Source organism: Heloderma suspectum, chromosome 14 (assembly GCF_057233095.1).
Source record: "Heloderma suspectum isolate Gila_16-S chromosome 14, 16-S_ref, whole genome shotgun sequence".
NCBI lineage: Eukaryota > Metazoa > Chordata > Lepidosauria > Squamata > Helodermatidae > Heloderma > Heloderma suspectum.
The window spans coordinates 13,452,599-13,477,516 of NC_139471.1; the positions used below are offsets into that span (position 1 = coordinate 13,452,599).

General features: G+C 47.6%; 1 protein-coding gene across 2 annotated transcripts; it reads right to left on the bottom strand.

Moving 5' to 3' along the window:
• Nucleotides 1–117: 117 nt before the first annotated feature.
• Nucleotides 118–23,402, bottom strand: SLC31A2 (solute carrier family 31 member 2). 2 transcript variants are annotated; one of them, XM_084821414.1, is made up of 4 exons: nt 23,254–23,402; nt 14,765–14,831; nt 9,170–9,359; nt 118–5,145 (listed from the first exon to the last, which is right to left on the bottom strand). In XM_084821414.1, exons 1-4 carry the CDS (start codon nt 23,260–23,262, stop codon nt 4,977–4,979), a joined length of 435 nt encoding a protein of 144 aa, XP_084677540.1. In that variant the 5' UTR covers nt 23,263–23,402; the 3' UTR covers nt 118–4,976. The 2 variants fall into 2 exon arrangements, with proteins under 2 accessions (XP_084677540.1, XP_084677539.1); XM_084821413.1 differs by lacking the exons at nt 14,765–14,831; nt 23,254–23,402 and having other exon boundaries at nt 9,170–9,560.
• Nucleotides 23,403–24,918: the final 1,516 nt, after the last annotated feature.

Sequence of the window (24,918 nt, forward strand, 5' to 3'; positions counted from 1 at the left end):
GCAAGTCGGGGAAGTCAACGGCGCACAGAAAGAGGAGACAAAGGGGTGCTTGCAGACAGAACAAAAACAAGCAGAGCAACCGTTTTACTTGGAAATCAGACACTGGATCTAAGAAGTGCACTAATAAAAACGGATTTATAAATAAGAAATTAATATTTGACACTGATTTGGTATCAGATTCTGTAGCACACTGGTTTTATGTAGCGTTTTCAATTGAGTGGATGCCTTCAAGTTAAAGCAACACCACACCACCACCGAGCCCTGAGTTCTAATTTTGTAAAGGCCATTATAGCCTGTGTTTCCTTCACAAAAATCCCATCTGTGCAGGTTCGGTGGAGCAGATAACCTGCCCTAAACCATCTGAGTCTGTGGCAGGTCAGGAGCTAGGATCCATCTTCCAAGACTGGCCATCTCCAGTTCTCATCAACCCCAGCAAGCGCAGCCAATGGTCAGGGAAGGGGTGAGTGGCCATTCAAAACAACTCCTTTAGAGTCCTGACTGAAACCCAGAGCGCTCCACTGCCATCAGAACCACCAGCCGCCACTGGTACCAGGTTGCGGCAGGCTCGCATAGTCCATGCCTGCAGTCTTCACCCAAACCCAGTGTGGCCATTCATACTGCTTTAGAATGGGGAAAGCCAAGGCTGAACCAGCTGTGTGTTGAGGGTCATCCCATCCCACCACACACACTTTTAAACTAATTTAAAGCTGGTTCCAGCCTCCTTCATCCAACTGGTTTTGGACAATGTTTGAATCCTTTCCAAACTACCTGTGCTAACACCCAGTTCACACAATTGAGGAGACCGATATCCCACGTCCCGTCCGTGGTGAAGTTCCTAGTGATGTACATGGGGTCTCCCTCCAAGCGGCCACCGGACAAAGGGCTGTCTCTCAGTGGGACTGGCTTGGCATGCAAAAGGTCCCAGGTTCAACCCTCACCATCTCTGGTTAAAAGGATCAAGTGACGGGGAAGAGGACATCTGCCCCAGACCCTGGAGACAGGCATACAGATGATCTCAGCTAAATCGCCCAGCGGCCTGAATCTGTGTAAAGGCTCCTTCATATGTTTAGATATGCTCAAGCGTTTGGCCAGAAGCAGTCCACATTGCTTGACTTCAGCCCTTGTCAACAGTAACTTTTAACACAATGGCATCTCCACATGAGACTTCTGTATGCAGCAAATGAGTCTTGTGTACGCTCAAGTTGGTGTCATGCTGCCAAATGCAGAAGGGCTCAGCGTCAGGGGGCTCAGGCTTCACTCTACTCCAGTTTTCCTCAAACTGGTGACCTCCACATGATTTTGGCCTTCAACCCCCAGCAGCCCCAGTCACAATGTTCATGAATGCTGGGAGTTGTAGCCCAAAACATCTGGAAGGCACCAGGTTGGGGAAGGCTGATCTACACATAATAGTCATGACCAGCTGAGCTTCCGTATTCACCCAAGCCTACCCGTTTTGCCTGTGAGTGGAGCAAGGAGGAGGCAGGATGGTTCCAGGTGCTTGCAGAACAAAGGATTCTCTTTGGAGAACTCTAGGAAGTGAGCCAAGCTGCACATGGCTTGGCCAAAATAACTCCCAAGGTTGTGTAAACATCCTGGAAGATGTCTAGACACAGGATATTTACACACACGCCATGTCGCATTGACAAGACAGCTTTACCACTGCCCAGAAAACCTACATGCGACTTCGAATTCCTAAAGTGTTAATTGTAGGGCCACAATGGGCAACTTGCTGCCCTCCAGATGTTTTAGCTTATAACCTCTGTCAGCCCTAGCCAGCATAGCCAATGGAGAGAGATGAGGGCAGTTGTTGGCCAAAACTTCTGGAGGGCCACAAGTTGCCCAACCCAGGTGTAGAAGCTGACAGCCTCAACCAAGAGTGTGAACGTAGCCACCAGTTTGGGAAATCAAGCCTATTTTTGCGCAGCGCCTCCAACGAGGCTGTTCTATGACCTCTCCCCATCCTGCAAGGTATTGCTTGGGAAGCCGAGAACACTGGCATGGTGTCAGGCATTCCCCAAGTCCCTGTCTTCTAACAGAGCCGTTTAGCACCCTCCTACTACTCAGAGTGGAGGCAGGGATGGAAGAATCGGTCACTTCCTCTACTGTTCACATTTTTTTTTTGAAGCACAAATTTCTTCCTTCCCACTTCTGCATCAGTCCACAATTTTTTGAAATAGTCTGCATGGAAATTCTTACACATTTTTGTTTGCAGTTTCTCCTAATGTACACATGTTTTGATAAGAGCATTGCAAAAAAAAAAAAAGTCAATGTGCAAAAAAAAACAACCCAGAGGATAATTAATTTCTGGTTCACGCATTAGTTTGGGAACTACAAACTACATCCGCAGTTATTAAAACGCAAACCCAATTAATTAAATTAATTAATATTAAAACGCAAACCCAATTAATTAAATTAATTAATATTTAAACGCAAACCAAATTAATGTTGCCCCTGTTCCTGGTGGAGGGTCTTCCTCTCTTGGTCGCTTGCTCCCAAAGAGGTATAGGCCTGCATCTACTGTTCCCATATTGTCTGTTGACATTTGCCCATGAATATAACTCTCTGTAGGAGGAGAGATTCTGGTACAAGACAATGGGATAAGATGCGTCTCTCTCACACTCACAGAGCCTCCCCACCCCCATCGCACCACCACCAGGAAGCAAAATAATGCAGTAATTTGGCTGTAACCTGAGAAGCTTGATGGATCAACCCAAAGCTCCATTTAGTCCAACATCCAGTTTCTCACACTGGTCGTTCTAGGAAGCCCACAAGCTGGGCACAAAGGCCATAGCTCTCCCTGCTATCTGCTACTTGCAGCTATACTGCCTCTGAACATGGATGTGTCACAGTGCCATTATGGCTAATAGCCACCGATGGAATTCTGCTCCACAAATTCGTGTCAGCTCTCCCTTCCACCATAACCCACACCTTTAAAGCCATCTACCACATCTTGTAGCAGTGAGTTCCACAGGTTGATTAAGCAGTCTGTGAAGAAGCCCTCTTTTGTTGTTGTTGTACACATTGAACCGACCGCCTGTCTGTTTCACTGGATTTCATCCCCACAATAACCGGTGGGCCGTGGGAGAATGGAACTCAAAAGACGGAGCACATGGCTTGAAGGGAGAAGGGCTCAGGTTCAATCTCGGCCATCTGCTGAAGTATTCTTCTCAATAATACCACAGTGCAGGACATGGAATCATGGGCTCAAGTTACAGGAAGCCAGATTCCAGCTGACCATCAGGAAAAACTTCCTGACTGTTAGAGCAATACGACAATGGAACCCATTCCCTAGGGAGGTGGTGGGCTCTCCCACACTGGAGGCATTCAAGACGAGGCTGGACAGCCACCTATCAGGGATGCTCTGACTTGGACTCCCGCATTGGGCAGGGGGTTGGACTCAATGGTCTTGTAGGCTGCTTCCAGCCCTGCTATTCTATGATTCCAAGTATAGGGTTAGTAGAGCTCCCTCCCACTGCTGGAGACCTTTGCAACATGCTAACAGTCAAAAGTAGACCAGCCTTTCCCAACGTGGCACCCTTCAGATGTGTTGGATTATAACTCCCATCAGTGGAAGCTGCTGGCTCCCATGTCACTGGGGCAGTGAATCCGCTCTGAGTTTCAGTCAGAACTCTAAAGGCCTTCCCTGCTGTGGCACCCCGATTGTGGAATGCGCTCCGTTTGGAGGCCCAATTGGTGCAGACATTGGTTTCATTTTGGTGCCAAGTAAAAACATGGCTTTTAAGCTTTGGGGGCAAAATGTATTCCCTAGAGTAGCACACTGTTTAGCAGTTTCATTATTTAGATTAATTTGTATTAGCTGGTTTAATGTTTAATATGTTTTTAGCAGTTCAAATTATTTATTGTTTTATACTGTTTAAATCCATTTTATCTGTACGCTGGATGCGCCTGATCTCAGCTGATCTTGGAAGCTAAGCAGGGTCAGCCGTGGTTAGAACTTGGGTGGGAGACCGCCTGGGAATCAGGCTTTCTGCACTGAGCAGGGGGTTGGGCTCAATGGTCATGTAGGCCCCTTCCAACCCTATGATTCGATGATTCCATCCCTGAGATCTTAATGATATACGGCAGGATATGTTTTAAATAAATAAATAAATAATAAAAGAAAAGAAAAGAAATAAAGGAGCTATGTTTTGTACCTTGGATAGCTCCTTTAGAGTTCTGACTGATATCTGGAGCGGATTCACCACCCGACTGCCACCAGCTTCCACTGTCTCCCATCATCTTTTTCTAGCATGGCCCTAGCCTGTGCTGGCTGGGGATTATAGAAGTTGTAGCCCCAGCAGGAACCAAGTCAGGGAAGGTTGGAGTAGATAAAACAAGTGGTTTTAGTCCATGTACACAGCATCAATCCTAGCCGGAAGAACCTCCTTGGCACAGCCTTCTGGCATTTGTTCAAAGGCCCTTGGAAAACCACTTTAAAAGTCAGAGTGGAAGCAAAAATGCTGTTCTACAAACATTGGAAGTTCTAAATATCCTGGATGTGGAAGTCAGAGATCAAGTCCGGCTGAGAGAGAGAAAGAGAGAGAGAGAGAATCGTGGAACCACTGCTGGGGCGACCTCCACTCCCCAGCTGGTGCCAAGTCAGGGAAGGTTGGAGTAGATAAAACAAGTGGTTTTAGTCCGTGTACACAGCATCAATCCTAGCCGGAAGAACCTCCTTGGCACAGCCTTCTGGCATTTGTTCAAAGGCCCTTGGAAAACCACTTTAAAAGTCAGAGTGGAAGCAAAAATGCTGTTCTACAAACATCGGAAGTTCTAAATATCCTGGATGTGGAAGTCAGAGATCAAGTCCGGCTGAGAGATTGAGGAAGAGAGAGAGAGAGAGAGAGAATCGTGGAACCACCGCTGGGGCGACCTCCACTCCCCAGCTTGTGCCAAGCCTCATGGATCAGCTCCTGACCCAGGGGCCAGTTCAATTTGCACCGTTTAAGCCTCCTCGAGAGCAGCTCCCAGTCCTGCTATCTGATGCTGAGCAGCGGGTACGCCAAGTAGTAGCCGATGGCCGAGCCCACGACCACGCCCAGGAAGATCCATGTGTTGTAAGACATCACGGCCAGCATCACCAGGTAACCGAGGACCACCTGGACCACGTGGAGCAGGGACTGGGCCACGTGCCACGGGAGCCACCTTTCCCAAAAGAAGAAACAAGCAAAGATTAGCTCAAGCCGTGGGTCCCATCTGCACACACATGTATGGCACAAGATGGCTTTGCAGCGTCCTAAATGTGCTAGGAAAGAGCACGCTCCCCTCCTGTTATTTCATTACATTTATTATATTTCCATACCTCCCCAAAGCTGGAGCTCTCTGGGTGTTTCACAAAATTTAAAAAACAATTAAAATATATTATATAAACTACAACACTATTCACGTAATTGGGCCTTGGCTTCATTCTGACCTGTATTCCATGTCTCTTGGCTTCCACTTTAAAACTAGGAGATTCCAGACTTAGCAGGTGAGACCTGCAACTCAAAGCTGCAGCATGGAGTGCTTCTGTTTAGGTTGCCAGCCATGCCCTCCTGTATGATACTCCATTCTATTCTCTTATTTTTTCCCATTAATCCATTTCTTAGCCACCGCTCGAGGCCAAATTTTTCCCAAAGCATGAAGGCAGGCAACATCGTGCCCTCCAGATGATTTGGACTATAATTCCCATAATCCCTGACCATTGGCTATGCTGGCTGAGGCTTATGGGAGTTGTAATACAAAATATCTGGAAGGCACCAGCTTGCACCATACAAACTGTTACTAACGTATCAGTAACATCACTAAATATAAGCAATTAAGGCCAGTGTCAATAAAATGCAATTTCAAAATATCCATCGGCTATGACTACTATAAACAGTTTCAATTAAAAGCCAGCAAGAACAGCTGAGTTTTTAAAACCCTCTTAAAAGCAACCACAGAAGAGGACAAACATATATCTTATGGGAGGGAATTCCATGTATGAAGCCACAGAACGCTCACCCATGATTTATTTAACGCATGGTTAACTCGTGGTTTGTTGCCCTGCCAAGAGTTTGTCTGGCAGATGATCGCACAAACTGTGGTTTGTTTTCTCAATCCCTGGGTTGTTTGTTTCCCTCCTCCTCCGCCTGCTCACACCCTGTATCCCAAATGGCTTTGCGGCACTGTAGTACTGGCATGAAGAGAAGCTGGGGTTATTGTTTTTTTTTACCACTCTTGCCTGCTGCCTGTGTAGCCCGGCAAAACAACCCCTGAACAACCCATGGTTCTGGGTTCACATGTAACAACCCATGTTTTAAACAACCCAAGGTTCATAACCCAACCACAAACCATGGGTTCTCTTTCTGGGTTTATTAGCGTGGCTAATGCCATGGTTTATTAGCGTGGCTGGGTTCGTAAAAAAAAAAGGTAAAGGTGTCCCCAACCAGTCGTGTCCGACTCTAGGGTGCGGTGCTCATCCCCGTTTCTAAGCCGAACAGCCAGCGCTGTCCGAAGAGCGTGGCTGGGTTTGTACATCACGGCAATCCAGAATTCAACCTATACCATGAGTTAGCATTATGTGTGAACCAAGCCTACCTCTAGCACCCACCAACCTTACTGACCTTAGTGGCGAACCAATAACCCTTCCCCCTCCTGCCTTCTCCCTCCACCCCAGACTCTCAGTCAGCATCCTGTGACAGGTGGCTACCAGGAAGAGGGCCTTTTCTGCTGTGGCACCCCAACTGTGGCATGAGCTCCCTAGAGAGGTTCGCCTAGCACCTACGTTGTGCTCCTTTTGGTGCCAGGTGAAGACCTTTTTATTTTCCCAGTATTCTAGTATTTTAGCTTCCTAGTCTTTTACATAGCTCTGTGGTTTTAATTCTGTATTCAAATCTACAGGGCCAGATGAACTGCACCCTACAGTAATAAAGTAACTGGCAGAAGAACTCTCAGAACCGCTGTCTATTCTCTTTGAGAAATCATGGAGGACAGGCGAAGTGCCAGATGACTGGAGGAGGGCTAATGTTGTCTATTTCTTCAAAAAGGGCAAAAAGGAGGAACCTGGGAACTACAGACCAGTCAGTCTGACATCAATCCCTGGTAAATTCTGGAGCAGATTATAAAACAATCCACCTGTAAGCACCTTGAAAACAATGCAGTGATTACTCGAAGCCAACATGGATTTGTCAAGAACAAGTCCTGCCAGACGATTCTGATCTCATTTTTTGATCAGGTCACCTCCCTTGTGGACTGTGGGAATGCTGTGGACATAATATACCTCGACTTCAGCAAAGCTTTTGACAAAGTGCCCCATGATCTCCTGATGAGCAAACGAGCTCAAAGTGGGCTAGATGAAACAACGATCCGGTGGATCCACAGTTGGCTACAGAATCGGACTCAAACAGTGCTTATCAATGGGATCTTCTCAAACTGGGGAGAGGGAATGAGTGGGGTACCGCAGGGCTCAGTCCTGGGCCCAGTGCTCTTCCACATTTTTATTAATGACTTGGAGGAGAAGGTGCAGGCAATGCTGATCAGATTTGCAGATGACACAAAATTGGGCGGGATAGCTAATACCCTGGAAGACAGAAACAGAATCCAAAGTGATCTTGATAGGCTGGAGCGCTGGGCAGAAAAAAATAGAATGACATTTAATAGGAATAAATGCCAAGTTCTGCACCTAGGAAAAAAAAAACCAAATGCACAGTTACAAGATGGGGGATACGTGGCTCAACAACACTACAAGTGAGAAGGATCTTGGAACTGTTGTCAATCACAAGCTGAATATGAGCCAACAATGTGATGTGGCTGCAAAAAAGGCAAATGCTATTTTGGGCTGCATTAATAGAAGTAGAGCTTCCAAATCCCAGGAAGTACTAGTTCCCCTCTACTCAGAACTGGTTAGGCCTCATCTGGAGTACTAAGTCCAGTTATGGGTGCCACACTTTAAGAATGATGCAGATAAACTGGAGAGGGTTCAGAGGAGGGCAACAAAGATGATCAGGGGACTGGAAACAAAGCCCTGTGAGGAGGGACAGAAAGAACTGGGCATGTTTAGCCTTGAGAAGAGAAGACTGAGGTGAGATAGGATAGCGCTCTTCAAGGACTTGAAAGGTCAGAGAGAGGAAGGCCAGGATCTCTTCTTGATCATCCCAGAGTGCAGAACACGGAATCATGGGCTCAAGTGACAGGAAGCCAGATTCCGGCTGAACATCAGGAAAAACTTCTTGACTGTTAAAGCAAGACGACAATAGAACCCATTCCCTAGGGAGGTGCTGGGCTCTCCCACACTGGAGGCAGCTTCAAGATGAAGCTGGACAGCCACCTGTCAGGGATGCTTTGACTTAGTTTCCTGCACTGAGCAGGGGGTTGGACTCGATGGTCTTATACGCCCCTTCCAACCCTTCTATGATTCTATTTAAATCTCTGCTTTGCTGCTACATTTTTATTCTGGCTGTAATGTTATATTGTGGTTTTAAGCTTTCATATTTGATATTCTTCTATGCTGCACCTCGAGGTTTTAATTTTTGTGAACTGCCTAGAGAGCTCCAGCTATTGGGTGGCATAGAAGTGAAATACATACATACATACATACATACATGCTGGGGATTGAACCTGGGACCTTCTGCTAGTGGAGGCTGGTGGCTCGGATGTCAGTGGGAGGGTTAATCCACTCCAGGTTTCAGCCAGAACTCTAAGGGAACTATCCCAGGTGCCTTGCAAGCTCCTTTAGGGTTCTGACTGAAATCCAAAGCAGATTCATTGCCCCACTGACATGGGAACCACCAGCCCCCATTGCCTTCTTCATGCAAAGCAGATGCTTCAACACTGAGCTATGGGTCTATCCCATTGAGGAGACACAGGACTGGCCCAAGATGTTTTGCTGTCCGAGGGAAAGGATGACGTGGCCCCTTGCCTTGTCCACATATAGGATCTGGCCAGACTAGCCGCTGAATCTCTCTCCAACACTGGCGAAGGAACGACATTCTGCACTGTGCCTGACAGCAGCTGGGTAACTTAGTGGACACTAAGCCGGCTAGGTGAGGAGACTCAGTGGAAGGGGACTACTGCTGCCGCCCCCTGGTATCTGCTGCCTGAAGCAGCTGCCTCACTCTGTCCAACGGCAAGGCTGGCCCCAAGCAAAATACAACAGGCGCCCTTCCCTGAAGGGCACAGGACTGCCCACCCCCTCCTCCACTGGTCTTACTTCCTCAGGGTGCCGGCTGGCTGCCCCATGCTCGTGTTGTCAGAGGCCCCCTCTGGCTCTCGTAATGTCTCCTGGCTGATGCTGGTGGCGATGGGCGGCATCACACGCTGGAGCAGCTTTGTCTTGGCGACCTTGACGCCCTCGTACAGCACCGCCATCAGCATGATCACCACCACCGAGAGCACCATTCCTGCCAGAACAAAAAGGGTGATGATTTGAGACAGGGTGGGGTGTATGCCCACACCCCTGTGGCCACCCTGTGCAAAACCAGGCTGAGCTACCATGCGTGGGGATCGGCGTCCTGCAAATCTTTGCTTTGCTGTTCGATAAGCTTTTAAAGCGGTGCCTGGCGAAACCTGAGCCACCCCGCCGCCCCCAGGAGGCTGAGTGAGATTTCCAAGGGGGTGAGGCTGGGATGGGAAGGAAGGAAGGAAGAAGGCAGTTCAGCATTCAATAGTGCTCTTCTGTTCATCAGAAGGAGGACGAGTGCAAACGATGTTTGGTTGTTTTTAAAAAGCATTTTGCAGCGATGCTGCAAAATTCAAACAACAGAATCAATCATTTCTGGGTAGGGAATGTGGGGTTACCCTGGAGTCTTGGGCCGACCCCTGTCGGAAACAAATAATAAAATCTAGAGTGAGCAAAGAGTGGCTGTGGACCTTCGGAACAGTGGAGGCTGGTTGCTCCAGTGTCAGTGGGCTGGTGAATCTGCTCAGAGTTTCAGTCAGAACTCTAAAGGAGCTATCCAAGGTACTTGGCCCCCTGCATAGCTCCTTTAGAGTTCTGACTTGTTCGGATTGAACCCTGCAGAGGATTCAGTGGCCCATGGACATCGGAGCCACCAGCCTCCACTGCTTTATAAGGATGCACACAATTAAAAAACCCCCACAAACTAACCAAAGTTCTCGCTTCTCGGATAGAAAGCGGTCTATCCGAGAAGCAAGAGCTTCTGGTTCTGCGGTGACTTTCACTCAAAAACCTGTGGGCAGTAGCAAGCCTGAAGCCCTGTGCCTCCGATTGCCTGCTCCCGCTCCCCAACAAGATTCAGTTGATCAACGTGCTGCACTGTGTTAGGCGGCAGGCAAAGGGCCAATCTGGTGGCGGGGGCAGGGGGGTTGCAGTGGTGCCATGCTGCCTGCCCTCACAAAACTTCTGCGCAAGCTGGCCGTTGCCTTTTCATCTACCATACTGAGAGCACGCTTAAGTATTCCAGTCACGTGTTGCTGTTTATTCACTCAGTCGCTTCCGACTCTTTGTGACTTCATGGACCAGCCCACGCCAGAGCTTCCTGTCGGCCATCACCACCCCCAGCTCCCCCAACGCCGAGCCCGTCACCTCCAGAATATCATCCATCCATCTTGCCCTTGGTCGGCCCCTCTTCCTTTGGCCTCCCACTTTCCCTAGCATCAGCATCTTCTCCAGGGTGTCCTTTCTTCTCATTATGTGGCCAAAGGACTTCAGTTTTGCCTTTAATATCATTCCCTCAAGTGAGCAGTCTGGCTTTATTTCCTGGAGTATGGACTGGTTCGATCTTCTTGCAGTCCAAGGCACTCTCAGAATTTTCCTCCAGCACCACAGTTCAAAAGCATCGATCTTCCTTCGCTCAGCCTTCCTTATGGTCCAGCTCTCGCAGCCATAGGTTACTACGGGGAATACTATTGCTTGAACTATGCGGACCTTTGTTGTCAGTGTGATGTCTCTGCTCTTCACTATTTTATCCAGATTTGTCATTGCTCTTCTCCGAAGAAGTAAACGTCGTCTGATTTCCTGGCTGCAGCCAGCGTCTGCAGTAATCTTTGCGCCTAGAAAGACAAAGTCTGTCACTGCTTCCATGTTTTCTCCCTCTATTTGCCAGTTCTCAATCAAGCTGGTTGCCATAATCTTGGGGTTTTTGAGGTTTAACTGCAACCCAGCTTTTGCACTTTCTTCTTTCACCTTTGTCATGAGGTTCCTCAGCTCCTCCTCGCTTTCAGTCATCAAAGTGGTATCATCTGCATATCGGAGATTGTTAGTGTTTCTTCCAGCGATTTTAACTCCAGCCTTGGCTTCATCAAGCCCAGCACGTCGCATGATGTGTTCTGCATACAGGCTGAATTCCAGTGACGTAGCCCACTATTTTTTTAAAATACCAACAATTAAAATAGTACAGGATGCCAATAGTATAGGTTTCCCCATTTGGGGGTACCCCTTCCCAGGTAACCTCTGAGGTGCTCGTACTGCCCCGACGTTGCAGATGCTGCAGCATCCTAGAGGGCTACCATAGAAAAATAGGTGTGCCGATAGAGATGGTTTTACAGAGTATTCATGCACTTCCTTATCACCATTTGGGGAGGGGTGCAGCTCAGGGTCCACGCTTCATGTGCAGATTTCCAGACCCAATCCCTGGTGGCTCCAGTTAGAAATATCTTTTTTTTTTTAATCTATGTTTATTTTATTTTTATAAATGAAATAAACAATACCAACAACATAATCAAAATCTTCAGTTTCCAACATTACAGTATTCTGAGGAAGAAAAGGGGGGGATAGCAAAAGAAGGAAAAAAGAGAGAGAAAAGCGGGGGGAGAATTATATCTAAACTTCAATAAAAGCAAACCCAATATGCAAATATAATTCCAATTGCAGATTATGCCTATACAGCACTCTTCCAAACATTGCAGGTATTATTAAATCTTCAGTCCGCTGCACCATAAACGGTGAACCTTATCTTTCAGAGTCATAACCTCAGTCTTATAGCAAAGGAACGGGAGCAAACAATCCATTTCCATTGGCCATATATTACCATTCAATTAACACATATTAATAAACATTAAAGGTCCAGTTAGAAATATCAGGTAGCAGGAGATCACAGAATCATAGAGTTGAAAGGGATCGTGGAGATCATCTAGTCTAACCCCCACAACTAAGACTGGATCCAACCCATGGGAGAGACCAGAACAGAGTGGTGGAGTGCACACTTCGAAGGCCGAACGTCCCAGGGTCTGCCTCTGGCATCTCCAGTCTAAAAAGTGGCCCGGCTGGGAGGAACCTCTGACCAAGAACCTGAGTGGATAAAATCATAAAATTCTAATTCACAGAGCAACTACACAAGCATCCCCAGGTTCAATCCCTTCCCATCGCCAGCAGAAGGGCTGAGAAAGATGCCTTCCTCAGACCCTAGCCAGCTGGAGCAGACACAACCTGGTTAGGTGGATCACAACTCAGGGAGAAAGCACACCCTTCACATTCCAAAGGCTGTGGGTTCGATTCCCGGCATCTCCAGTTTAAAGAGAGAGGCTGCCCGCTCAGTGCAGACAGCACAGGGGCTTTGTCAGTTGTCCAGATCTTTATGGAAGAAATTTCTCTCCCCCATTTAACCCAGGAAAGAAAGAGAGAAAATGCAGGTATTTGCATGACTAATTCTTCTTGTGGAGAGCTCACAGAATGCAAAGTAGGAGATTGGGCCATGTTTCATGACTACCTGCAAGCAGTAAGCTTAACAGACTTGCCACTCGGCAAACACTGGCCTCAAGGGTTTTTGTTTGTTTTGGAGCAAAGTGTGCGGCCAGAGAGGGGAACCGGGTTGCTTCCCAGGGACTGTGCAGCCCACTTCCTGGGCCCAGAATCAGCCCCACCCTGTCATCCCAACTCTTGAAAAAAGGGAAGCTTCATTCTGGCTTCTTTCTGCTCAAAATGACATGGCCCTGGAGTCTGATTGCTGGCTTGGATCGCCAAACCACAGAGGTCTCCAAGACAGAATCACTGCTAATCTGAACTCCCTAGGAGAGCTGAAGCTGCTTGGCTGGAACTAGCCAGATTCCTTGTCCCAAAGGGACACAGACAAAATACAGGGACACAGACTCCTGGCCTGCCTGCCAGCATCTCCTTTGCCTTTCTTACTGTATAACCAGACTTGGAAGGATGTGTATGCTGCAATTAAGCCTTTCCCCAGATTTTTCTAAGGTGGTTTGGGACCATGATATCTGAAAGATCGCCTCCTCCCGTGTGAACCTGCTCATAGTTTAAGAACTGGTTTGAAGGCCTTTCAGTATGTCCCACCACCAAGAGGGGCTAGGTTGATGAAGGACAGGGCCTTCTCTGGGGTGGCACCATGATTTCAGAACTCTCTTCCCTACGGAGGCTAGAACTGGCCCTTTCGCTGCTTCGTTTTCAGCATGTATGGAGGTCATTCAATCGTTCCTCCTAGGACTTGGTTTCTAGTCCCCTCATCATCTCTGGTGCCCTTCTCTGAACTCATTCCAGTTCATCTGAATTCTTCTTAAAGCGTGGTGCCCAGACCTGGACACAGTATTCAAGGTGAGGTCTGACAAGGACAGAGCAGAGGGGAACTATTAACTTCCTGTGATTTTGAAACTATACTTCTATTGGGTCAATCAATCAGTCTTTATTTACGGTCAACAGAGTATTAATACGTCATATTAAATGTACACTTCTATTGATGCAACTTAAAATTGCATTTGCCTTTTTTGCAGCCACATGACACCACTGACTCATATTCAGCTTGTGATTGACTCCAAGATCCTTTTCAGATGTACTATTGTCACAACAGGCATCCCCATCTTATCCCCCTGCATCTGATTTCTCTTTCCTAAATGAAGAGCTTTTCACTTGGCTCTGTTCAATTTTATGGTTACTTTCTGCCCAGCTTTCTAACCTATCAAAATCATTTTGAAGTTTCTGTCTTCTAAGGTATGAGCTATCCCACCCAATTTTGGGTCATCTGCAAATTTGATGAGCATAACCCCACCTTTTCATCCAAGTCATTAATAAAAATGTTGAAGAGTACAGGGCCCAGGACCGGGCCCACCTATGGAGGCAGGTAAGCATCCAAGGACCACTTAAAAGCTGCTCCTTCTAGCTCCCATGGCCCAGATCAATTTCTATGCAAGCGTTCCCTGCCTCCCCCCGCTCCGCCACCCCACCTGCGTTAATCTTTCTGGGTCTTGTTAAGAAAGTGAGGCATGTACTTCTTTTCCCAATACCCCACCTCCACTTTGTGGTGCCGGCAGGGCAGGCATTGAGGGACCCCCAAATGCAGCAGCATATTTTGAAATGAGGAGAGGAACACACACTACGATCTAAAGGAAGCAAGGGGTGTCCATAAGACCATCCAGTCCAAAGTCTAACAGCCCTTCTCCAACCTGGTGCCCTCCAGATGTGTTGGACCACAACTCCCATCAGCTGCAACATGGCCATGATGGGAGTTGTAGTCCAACACCTCTGGAGGGCACCAGGTTTGGGAAAGCTCCCCGAATGTGACCTTACTGGCCCATGACCTTCCATAACAGTATTTCTTACAAGACTTGGAGTCTGTGTGGAGCTGGGAGGTACCACAGGTTGGGCTGGACGACAACTGGGTTGGATGTGCCATCGGTCTTTGACCCAGCATGGATGGCTGAGCTTGCCTCTTTTTTGGCCCTGGAAAACATTGTGAAGTCAAGCATTCTAAGGAGGCTGCGATCTAAAGAGGCGTGAAACAGAGCAACCCTTCATAATTCTCCTCTACCTTTCTGAAGCTAAGGTTTCATACGATCTTCTCCGCCCACAAAGAATCAGCAGCTGGTATTTATTTAGAGATAAGATTGTTTTCCTTCTTACCTCCTGGGCTGTGAACATTCCAGAAGTCAAACAGAAGGACCACTTTGTCTGAGAAGAAGAAATGCATCTGCAAAAGATGGGCAAGGGAAAAGGGGAGGCACAAAAATAGCAAAACATAAGTGAGGTATTGGCAAGACATCTATGGATAACAATGCGCTTGCTTTCTTCACTGTGATGGAGCTGTGGAACCTATTTCACAACTGGGAGCCAGCCAGACTGTCGTCAGTCAGACCTTCCCATTTTAGCTCCAGTTGCCAAAACTTGCCTGCGGCCCACCTAGATTTGACAGACCCCAACAACATTCAGAAATTATACGTTCAAAAAGGAGGAACAAAAATAAGCTGACACTTGAGAGAAAAGCTGTAAGAATGTAAGAAGGGATAGCTTGGCCACAGTGTTCCCGGCGCCAGTAACCTCAGAACTGGATTACTGCAATGCGCTCTATGCGGGGCTGCCCTCAAGGCTGCTCCGGAAGCTGGAGTTAGTGCTGAACGCAGCAGCCTGGCTGTTGTCAGGAGCTGCCCCTTTTCAGCATGTAACTCCTTTGCTGAGGGAACTGCACTGGCTGTCTATTCGCTACCGGGCCAGGTTTAAGGTTTTAGTACTATTGTACAAAGCCCTAAACAACTTGGGGCCAGGATACCTGAGAGGGCGCCTTCTCCCTTACCAACCTGCCCAGTCATTGAGGTCATTGGAGGGCTTGCTCCTGGTGGTTCCACATGGACCTATGGCCCGACTGGAGTCTACCTGAAGAAGAGCCTTCAGTGTGGTGGCCCCCTTTCTTTGGAATTCCCTGCTCCTGGAGGTCAGGCTGGCAACAACACTGTGCTGTTTCCGGCGACTCCTGAAAACAGCACTGTTCCAGGAGGTATTCCTTAATTGACCAGTCACAGTTCCTATTGGTATTCTGTTTTATAGCATAATTTTAATTTGGTGTCTTAATCTTTTCATCCTTTTACTGTTTCTTGTGTTCATCGCTCCAAAATCTGTTCGAGGTATGGAGCAGTATACAAATAGTAAAAATAAATCAATAGAGCCATGCTGGATCAGACCAAAAGGCTCTCTAGTCCAGCATCCTCTTTTCCACGATGGCCAAACAAGTGTCCATGGAAAGCCCACCAGCAGGCAGTGAGGGTAACAGCACCCTCCCGGTCATGTCCTCCAGCAACTGGTACGGAAAGGAATACTGCTTCTGATACTGAAAACAATACATAACCATAAGGATGGGTAGCTTTTGATCACTTTGTCCTCCATGGATTTGTCCAATCCTCTTTTAAAGCCATCAACACTGGTGACCATCACCACGTCTTGTGCGAGCAAATGCCATAGCACAGTATCTACTGTATGTAGGCTGGGGGATGTTGGCCTGGTGTTGAATGGGGTACAGCTACCCTTGAAAGACCAGGTCCGCAGCCTGGGGGTCATTTTGGACTCCCAGCTGTCCATGGAGGCTCAGGTGTCAGCTGTGAGCCGGACAATGCTGTATCAACTCCATCTGATACGGTGGTTGCGCCCCTTCCTTCCCGACCACCTGCTCCCATCGGTAGTACATGCCCTGGTCTCTTCTCGTCTAGACTACTGTAATGCGCTCTAAATGGGGTTACCCTTGAAGACGGTTCAGAAGCTGCAGCTGGTACAGAACGTGGCGGCTCGCCTGATTAAAGGCAGCCTCTGGCGAGATCACATCACTCCAGTGCTGAAGGAGTTGCACTGGTTACCAGTTGTTTTCTGGGCCAAATTCAAGGTGTTGGTTTTGACCTTTAAACCCCTATATGGTTCCGGCCCAGCCTATCTTAAGGAGCGCCTCCAGCAACAGCAACAGCAGACAGGCCGCTTAACAAGATCAGCCTCGGATGGCCTTCTGTCTGTCCCATCAGCCAGGACAACTAGACTGGTGGGGGCGAGGGACAGGGCCTTGTCTGTGGTGGCCCCCACTCTGTGGAACTCCCTCCCTAGGGAACTCCACCATGCCCCCTCTTCAATGAGCTTCCGCCGTGCATTAAAAACGTGGTTGTTCAGGCAGGCATGTGGGGTGGGTTAGAGAATTTTAGAAAATGCTTTTACTGTATTATATACTTTGCACATCGCCCAGAGTGGCTGGGTGCCCAGCCAGATGGGCAATTAATAAATTAAATAAATAAATAAATAAGTGCCATGTGAAGAAGTCTTTCCTTTTGTCAGTCCAGAAACAGAGTCTTACTCTGACTTCCAATCCTGACAGCGGGACAATGGAATTAATTTCTGCTTTCTTAAACTGCAGTCCTTTCAGGAGGTCCACGTTTGCTTTCAAACTACCTCCCCACTCCTCAGTGGTGAGGACTAGCATCTTGCTCTTCTTTTGATTTAGGAAAACTGGAGAGCCTCAGCCAGTCAGTGTAGGCTGCACTGGTAAAGATGGACCAAAGGTCTCATTCTGCACAAGGAAGCTCTTGATCATGTGCTATTTTTTTTCCATCATACCCTATGATTATCTGGCATCTTATTCCATCGCATTGCTCAATTCTGGAGCTCCGAAGGAAGACTGTGAAACTGGCAGCTGTGCAAATGCCAGCTTCCCGGAGTCAATATTCCAGTAACACCGGTTTCTTGTGCTTAATGCCACTTTTGGGTCAGATCTCCAGGCAGAAATGCTGCACGTTGTGTTGAATCTCTAAACAAAAACACACACAGAACTGACTAAGATATGTAACACTGAACCACTGTGCATGAAATAAGGAAGTCGACTTGTGCAACAGCCAGCTTCTCGAAAGAGAGAGAGTGCCCCTGGGCCGTCGCCTACTTTCTGTCACTGTTCGGACTGTAAATGCCTAAGGGCCAAAGCACACATGTACATTTTTAGGTGTACACTCCCATAAAAGTGCCAAAAGTGTATTGCTCAAGATACACACACCAGAGGGTCAGGGTTGGCTGCTGTCCCCTGTCGGCATGCACGTTTCATGGCAAACCCAAGAAAAAGAGTGAACAGGCCTCGGATCTCAGCTTGTTGGGGCTGCTGTTGGGGTTATTTAAAGTTGAGGGAGAGGCACTCTGGACATTGTCAGATGACGGTAGAACGTTAGCATGCCATGCCCGAGCTTTGCAGTGGAGAAAACGCGCCAAGGCCATGCTCTGCCCTCGCGATTCGGCCCTGCTTTTTGTGACCCGGGAGCTGAGCAGGCACTTAAGACACAAGACTGGGCTTGCTGAGGGGTGGTGGCAGGTCACGAGGTTGCTGGGACTGGGAAAACAATGACAACGGGCTCTTATTTGCAAAGGTTCCTGAATGGAAGTTGTGACTTCAAATCAGCTGGAGAATTGTGCAAACACTTCAAGCAGGTTTCATGCTTAGTACAAAGAGCTAAAAGCGGGACAGGAGGGGGGGACAGCCCCCTCCCACATGTGGTCCCCAGCACCTCACATTCAGGGGAAACTCTGCCTCTGAACGGGCTCTAGCTATTGTGTCCAACAGCTATTGACCGACCCCCACCCCCCAAAAAAGTCTAGCCTCCTTCAAAACCAAATGAAGCACCAGCCATCATCCCATCTTGTGGCTGCGAGTTCCATATGTTAAATTAATTCAGCATCATACAAAGAAGCCCTTTTTCTTGTCTCTCCTAAATGTACTGGGTGTTCCTGCAGCTCAGGCACAGGCAACTCGGTGCCCTCCAGATGTTTTATTTATTACATTTATATCCCTCCTTTTTCTTCCTTAAGGAAGCCAAGGCAGCATACACAAACCTCCTCCTCTTCATCCATTTTAGCCTCACAACAACAACCCTGTGAGGTGGGTTGGGCTGAGAGTCTGTGACTGGCCCAAAGTCACCCAGGGAGCTTCCGTGGCCGAGTGGGGACTAGAACCCGGATCTCCCGGCTCCCAGTCCAACACTCTTGCCACGACACCACACTGGCTCTCATTCCTTCCTAACAGCTGCCACAACTAAGAAGAGATCTTGGAGGAGGCCTTTTTGAACAGTATATGTTTGATTATTTGTCATTACATCTGTATCCAAGGAACCCAAAGTGGCTTACATGATCCTCCTCCTTTCCATTTTTATCCTCACAACAACCCTGTGAGGGAGGTTAGCTTGAGAGTCACTGACTGGCCTAAAGTCACTCAGTGAGCTTCCATGGCCGAGTGGGGACTAGAACCCAGATCTCCCGACTCCCAGTCCGGCACTCTAGCCACTACACCGACTCTGTGTGGACTACAATTCCCATAATCCCTGACCACTGGGCATGCTGACGGGGCTGATGGGAGTTGTGGTCCAAAACAGCGGGAGGGCACCAGTTTACCTACCCCTGCCTTTATTATTATTATTATTATTATTATTAACAATATTGATATACCGCTCCACATCAGAAGATTTGGGAGCAGTGAACAACAAGGAAAAAGAATAAAACACCAGGATAAAAGAGTCAAAGCATTTTTTAAAAAGACAAATCCCAATAAGGTGGAATTTAATAATAAATTAAGGGCTCAAAATCCTATGCATGTTTAGACAGAAGCATGGCTGGCTGGGGAATGCTGGGAGTTGAAGGCCTTTGGGGGGGTCTAAACATGCATAGGATTGCACCCTAAATAACTAACACTTTCAGACATCTAAAATCAGCTGCCTCTCTCTCTCACCCCCCCCCCCTCAGAATCCTCATCCATAAGGACTTAATAGAGTTTGGCTGCCATTCTACTCGGACTTATTTATTTATTTACAACATTTGTATACCGCTCTCCTAAACAGATTCTGGAGTGGTGAACAACAAGAGATGAAATGAACAAAAGATAAAAAGAAGAAACATGATATTAAGATTATTCTTTAAAAAACACAATGTCAAAAAAAAAAAACTAAGGCTGGTTAACCATGAAGGCTTCCTGGAAAAGAGCTGTCTTCACGAGGCGCCGAAAACAACACAGTGTTGGTGCCTGCCTGACCTCCAGAGGCAGGGAGTTCCATAGGAAGGGGGCCACCACACTGAAGACTCTTCTCCAGGAGGACTCCAGTCGGGCTATAGGTCCATGTGGAACCACCAGGAGCATGCCCCCTGAGGACATCAGTGATCAGGCAGGTTGGTAAGGGAGAAGGAACTCTCTCAGGCAACCTGGTCCCAAGTTGTTTAGGGCCGCGGTGGCTTAGTGATTAAAGACGCTGAACTGCAGACTGGAAGGTCGGCAGGACAGCAGTTCGAGACCCGAGTGCCGCATGACGGAGCGAGCGCCCGTCTTCAGTCCCAGCTCCTGCCAACCTAGCAGTTCGAAAGCAAGAAATTGCAAGTAGATAAATAGGTACCGCCTCGGCAGGAAAGGTGACAGTGTTCCGTGCACCTCGGTGTTTAGCCATGCCGGCCACATGACCACGGAAGCGTCTTCGGACAGCGCTGGCTCTTCGGCTTAGAAATGGAGATGAGCACTACACCCTAGAGTCGGACACGACTGGTTGGGGACACCTTTACCTTTTTACACTAATACCAAAACCTTAAATATGGCCCGGTAGCAAATAGGAGTAATACCTGGGAGTAAGCCCCATTAAACTCAGTGAGACTTGCTTCAGAGTTGTCGTGCACTGTTACTGTGGCATTAGGTTTCATAGACTAAAACCCACTTTACCAAATGCACCCTTGCATTCTACAGAAATTTAAGTGGGGCTTCCTTCCCCAGACCTAGGATTAAGATGCAAACGCAACACGGTCTGCCCCAACATCTGTATCAAATTCCCAGCCTTCCTGACCATTGGTTGGGGCTTATTGTCATCCCAAACATTTGGAAAGGAAGGCTGGTATGATCTGTTTGCCAGAAAAGCAAAACCAGTTTCTGATGCATTGGGAAAGTCCCATCACATGAGACGAGTGTCTCTTGAGAAAGGCAATCAGGAAAGAAGCACATGGTATTTTTTTTTATCAATTAAAAAACTCCTTTAAGATTACTCAGTGCTACACCCAACCTTCTTCTCCGACCCTAATTAGCGTGTGTTCATTTGGAAGGAAGGAGCTGTCTCATCTCAATGGAACTCATTTCCAAAAAGGCAGCATGCTTGGATCACAACCCGATTTATTGGGCGGGATCCGGATTACATTCATTAAAATAAATGGGACAAGTTAATCCTGACTTGTCCCACTGATTCCAGCAGAAACGTAAGTTTAGCTACCTTGCTGCGCACTCCTAGACATGTCTGCTCAAAAGGAAGTCACACTGAGTTCAATGAGGCTGGCTCTCAGGTAAGTGGGTATAGGAGTCCAGTCCAGAACCAACCCATTTGATTTTCTTGCAAGGCAAGATGAAACCATATGTGGGTACGCTTTTAGGGTACCCTGCAACATAGGCAAAGTGGCCACTACTGCCTTCAGAAAAAGAGTTGATCAAGCCAGATCGAAAGAACCGGCCTGCAGAACAGCATCCCATCTCGTCCCATTTCCCAGTTCAAACAATGGTCAAAAGCCTCTGAAAGATTATGGGACCTGAAGGCAAATGAGCTCTCTTTCGTATGCCCATGTCCCCTAGACCTTACAGCTGCTGACATTTCCCCTTCTACACAGCAGAAAGGGTTGTGTCTTCTTTTGCAGCTGGCCACCCTAAGGTAAACCATCCACGTCAGTTGATCTTGTGTGTGCATTTGGCCCTCAATATAGTAAAAGATGCAGGTTAACATACAAATGTAGGGATGCGACTACGAACCAACGGGGGCTATATGTGCGAAATCTGATTGGGAAGTCTTCCGTTCAGATCTCGCAACTGCCCAGCACCTTAAGCATGCCGCTAATCCCTCAGCCTCAGTTTTTCTGTCTGCGACATGGGACTAATCACGAAGAAGATATCGAACGGAGCACTCAGAACACCGTTTAAATACCCAGACTGCAATACTATGCCTCTGGAACAGATGATAAACCCTCTAATGCTTCACATCAGAAAATAGGATCACCAGGGATCACAGCAAGGTTCATTGTCTGAGATCCATACGTACTATTTTAAACTGCAGAAGGTTCTTCTCTGTCTGTTCTTTATTTGGCCTGCAGTAGCCTTGTCTTGAAACAGAGAAACCTGTCTGGCTGCGTAGGTGGTTATGGGGGAAATGGATGGGAATGCATGCACAGTGGCACTGCAGGGCCATGCACACACGCTGGATAGAGTGGCCAGATGGAAGGAAAAAGGGGGGGAAAGGAGAGTGCACCTGCAACTATTAATAGTTGTCTAGAAGAGGGAATTTCAGCAGGTGCAGTTTGTGCAAACATTCCCTCTTCTACCGCAGGGGCTTGGGGCAGGAGGTAGATTTGGATCTACTGGTAGACCTGGGGGGGGGGGTGTCCTGTAGATTAGCAAGGATTCCCATTTGTTTAACAACAGCAGCAATAAAATGACCCCCTCCCTAAATTAGACCACTGAAATGAAGAAAGATTGGGGTGACCAGGCCTGTGTTTGGTTGCAGGAGGATTGCGACTTCTGTTCACTTCTGGCATTCATAACAAATTCCTAAGCTCAGAATTCTTTAATTCTAAGTGGACATTTTTTGCAGAAGGCTCCCTTTTGGTGGATTTTCGGATTCTAGTAAAAAAAAAAAAAAAAGTAGATCCCTCATGCCCGGTGTTTCCCCACTCCTGTTCTACAGAGCTCTTAAAAGGTGTTAGAGGCTGGTCCTCTCTTTGACCTGACCACCTTAGCTCCACACCCGAGATCCATACCCCCATCCCACTCAGAGATTTAGGCTACGATCCTTTAGCCACTTACCCAGACTCAATGAGACTTACCCCTGAGCAGACATGAATTGTACATCTTAAATACTTAACAGCTGGCTGAGATGACTGCCTACTTTATGCATTCCCTGACTTTTACTCTTTTGTCGTTTTTACTGTATATCATAGTAGGATATTTTTTTTAAATTAAACATTGCATTCTGCGCTGGCATTGTAAGATAAAGAGTATCTTACTCTTACAATATTAAAATATTAAAAAAATTATTAATTAAAATAAAATATTTTAATAAATAACTTCTAGAGACCAGGGAAAGGCTGAAACAGAAAGAACTGTGCTCTCGCCCACTGTGTGTACACCAATATTAAACATGTCCCCCCAAACAGGACGGGGTCATGGGGTTAGCAGGAAGAAAAAATAAGGCAGACTCTCTTTGCGAAACAGCGATGGGTGGAAATTCTTAGGGTGCGCTTAAATCTAGATAGAAGCTCTGCTTTCATGTGGATTGACGTTACATTAGGATGCAGTCAAAGTCTAAACAGAAGCTCTGTTTGCATAGGGAGTGACATTACACTGAAAGGAAGGATTACCTTGAATTTGGTTAGGAAACTTGATCAGGTTTGGCGTGGGGCGGGATATAAGGTTTATAAGTTTATATACGTTCATGAAATTTGATCAGTCTTGGGGTGGGCAGGGATAAAGCACGTCAACCTTCATACCGAGAGACCCGACTACTCCGCCAACGACAGTTTTCCATGCAGCGAACTCTTGCTTTTAATTTACTCACAGTAAAAAGAAACAAGACGAACCCTCCACAAATCTGAAACAGGCTTACCGGCATCATCTTGATTTTTCTTCTTCTTCTTCTTCTGCGCGTTTGCTTTTTCTTTTCGTTTTGCTGCTTGCTTTTTCGCGAGGTGCGACAAAAGCCGCTGGCAATCACCGCACCAATTCCTTCCCCGGGATCGGGTTCCGCCTGTGGCTAAAATGCAGCTACTGTAGCTAAAAGATACAGTAGCTTTCTGCGAGGATCACGTGGGGCCGGGGCGCGCGGCATCCTGGGGGTTGTAGTCCGTGCCTCCGAATTGCTGCGCGATTTTAACCCACCCACCCCTCTGTCTTAATGAGGAGAATTGGGCAAACGGCCCACACAAGCCCCTAACTTACTCTGCGAGAGGCGGTGCGCGCGCGGGTCTCAATATTGCAGAGAAAAAGTGGGTTGCTTGTGGGCAAAATCCGCCTCCTCTTTCAGGAGCCCCACAGCGGGGTTGCAAGCTAGCAGATGTTGCAAAGAAGCCATGCATAATTACGAAATGAAGCGCCGCTTGCGGTTGCACAGTTTTGCGCGATTCTTCTTGGTTGGACGTTTCCTAAATGAAAGCAAGAAAGGAAGAGGAATCGGCCACTTTCAAACTGCAGCTCCCAGGATGCTTTGCTCGGCAAGCCCAGATGCAACATCTGTAGCAGCTGGCAGGAACGCTGGCAGGGCTGGTTCTAATCCTGCAATATTGCTCCTATTTGCCGTGCGCAGTCTCCGTTTCCAGGGTAGGCAACCCGGTGCCCGTCATATATTTTGGATTATCATGCCCCCAGACCTCATGGAGATAATTGGCTTGCCCATAGCAGGTGAACTCAATGGGATGTATGTCTCTGAGTAGACATAGGTAGGGTTGCACGGGGTGTAGTTCATTTGTTTGGTGTGTGTGTTTTTTTAAATCTTGCTGCTGTTTTAGGCATTATGAAGTTTGTTTTTTTAATTGCCCTGCTGTTTAAAAACAAACCTCGTATGCTGTCTGGGGAGAGGGCATATTTATTTATTTATTTATTAATCGCCCATCTGGCTGGGCACCCAGCCACTCTGGGCGAGGTGCAAAGTATATAATAAAACAGTTTAAAACAATAAAATTCTACAATAGAAACGTTTTCTAAAATACCCTCACCCACCCCAAATACCTGCCTGAACAACCATGTTTTTAATGCATGGCGGAAGCTCATTAAAGAGGGGGCATGGCAGAGTTCCCTAGGGAGGGAGTTCCACAGAGTGGGGGACACCACAGAAAAGGCCCTCTCCCTCATCCCCACCAGTCTAGCTCTCCTGGCTGATGGGACAGACAGAAGGCCATCCGAGGCTGATCTTGTTAAGCGGCCTGTCTGGTGTTGCTGGAGGCGCTCCTTAAGATAGGCTGGGCCGGAACCATATAGGGGTTTAAAGGTCAAAACCAACACCTTGAATTTGGCCTGGAAAACAACTGGTAACCAATGCAACTCCTTCAGCACTGGAGTGATGTGATCTCGCCAGATCTATGCCTTTAATCAGGCGAGCCGCCACGTTCTATACCAGCTGCAGCTTCCGAACCGTCTTCAAGGGTAACCCCACGCAGAGCGCATTACAGTAGTCTAGACGAGCGGAGACCAGGGTATGTACTACCAATGGGAGCAGATGGTTGGGAAGGAAGGGGCGCAGCCGCCGTATCAGATGGAGTTGATACAGCGCGATCCG

What these genes read in the sequence shown, in the direction of transcription:
- SLC31A2 (XM_084821413.1), bottom strand. Translation starts at nt 9,453, where the DNA reads ATGGTAGCTCAGCCTGGTTTTGCACAGGGTGGCCACAGGGGTGTGGGC. An exon ending in CCAGCCGGCACCCTGAGGAA is followed by an intron (nt 5,146 to 9,169) that starts GTAAGACCAGTG and finishes CTTTTGGGAAAG; the next exon opens with GTGGCTCCCGTGGCACGTGG.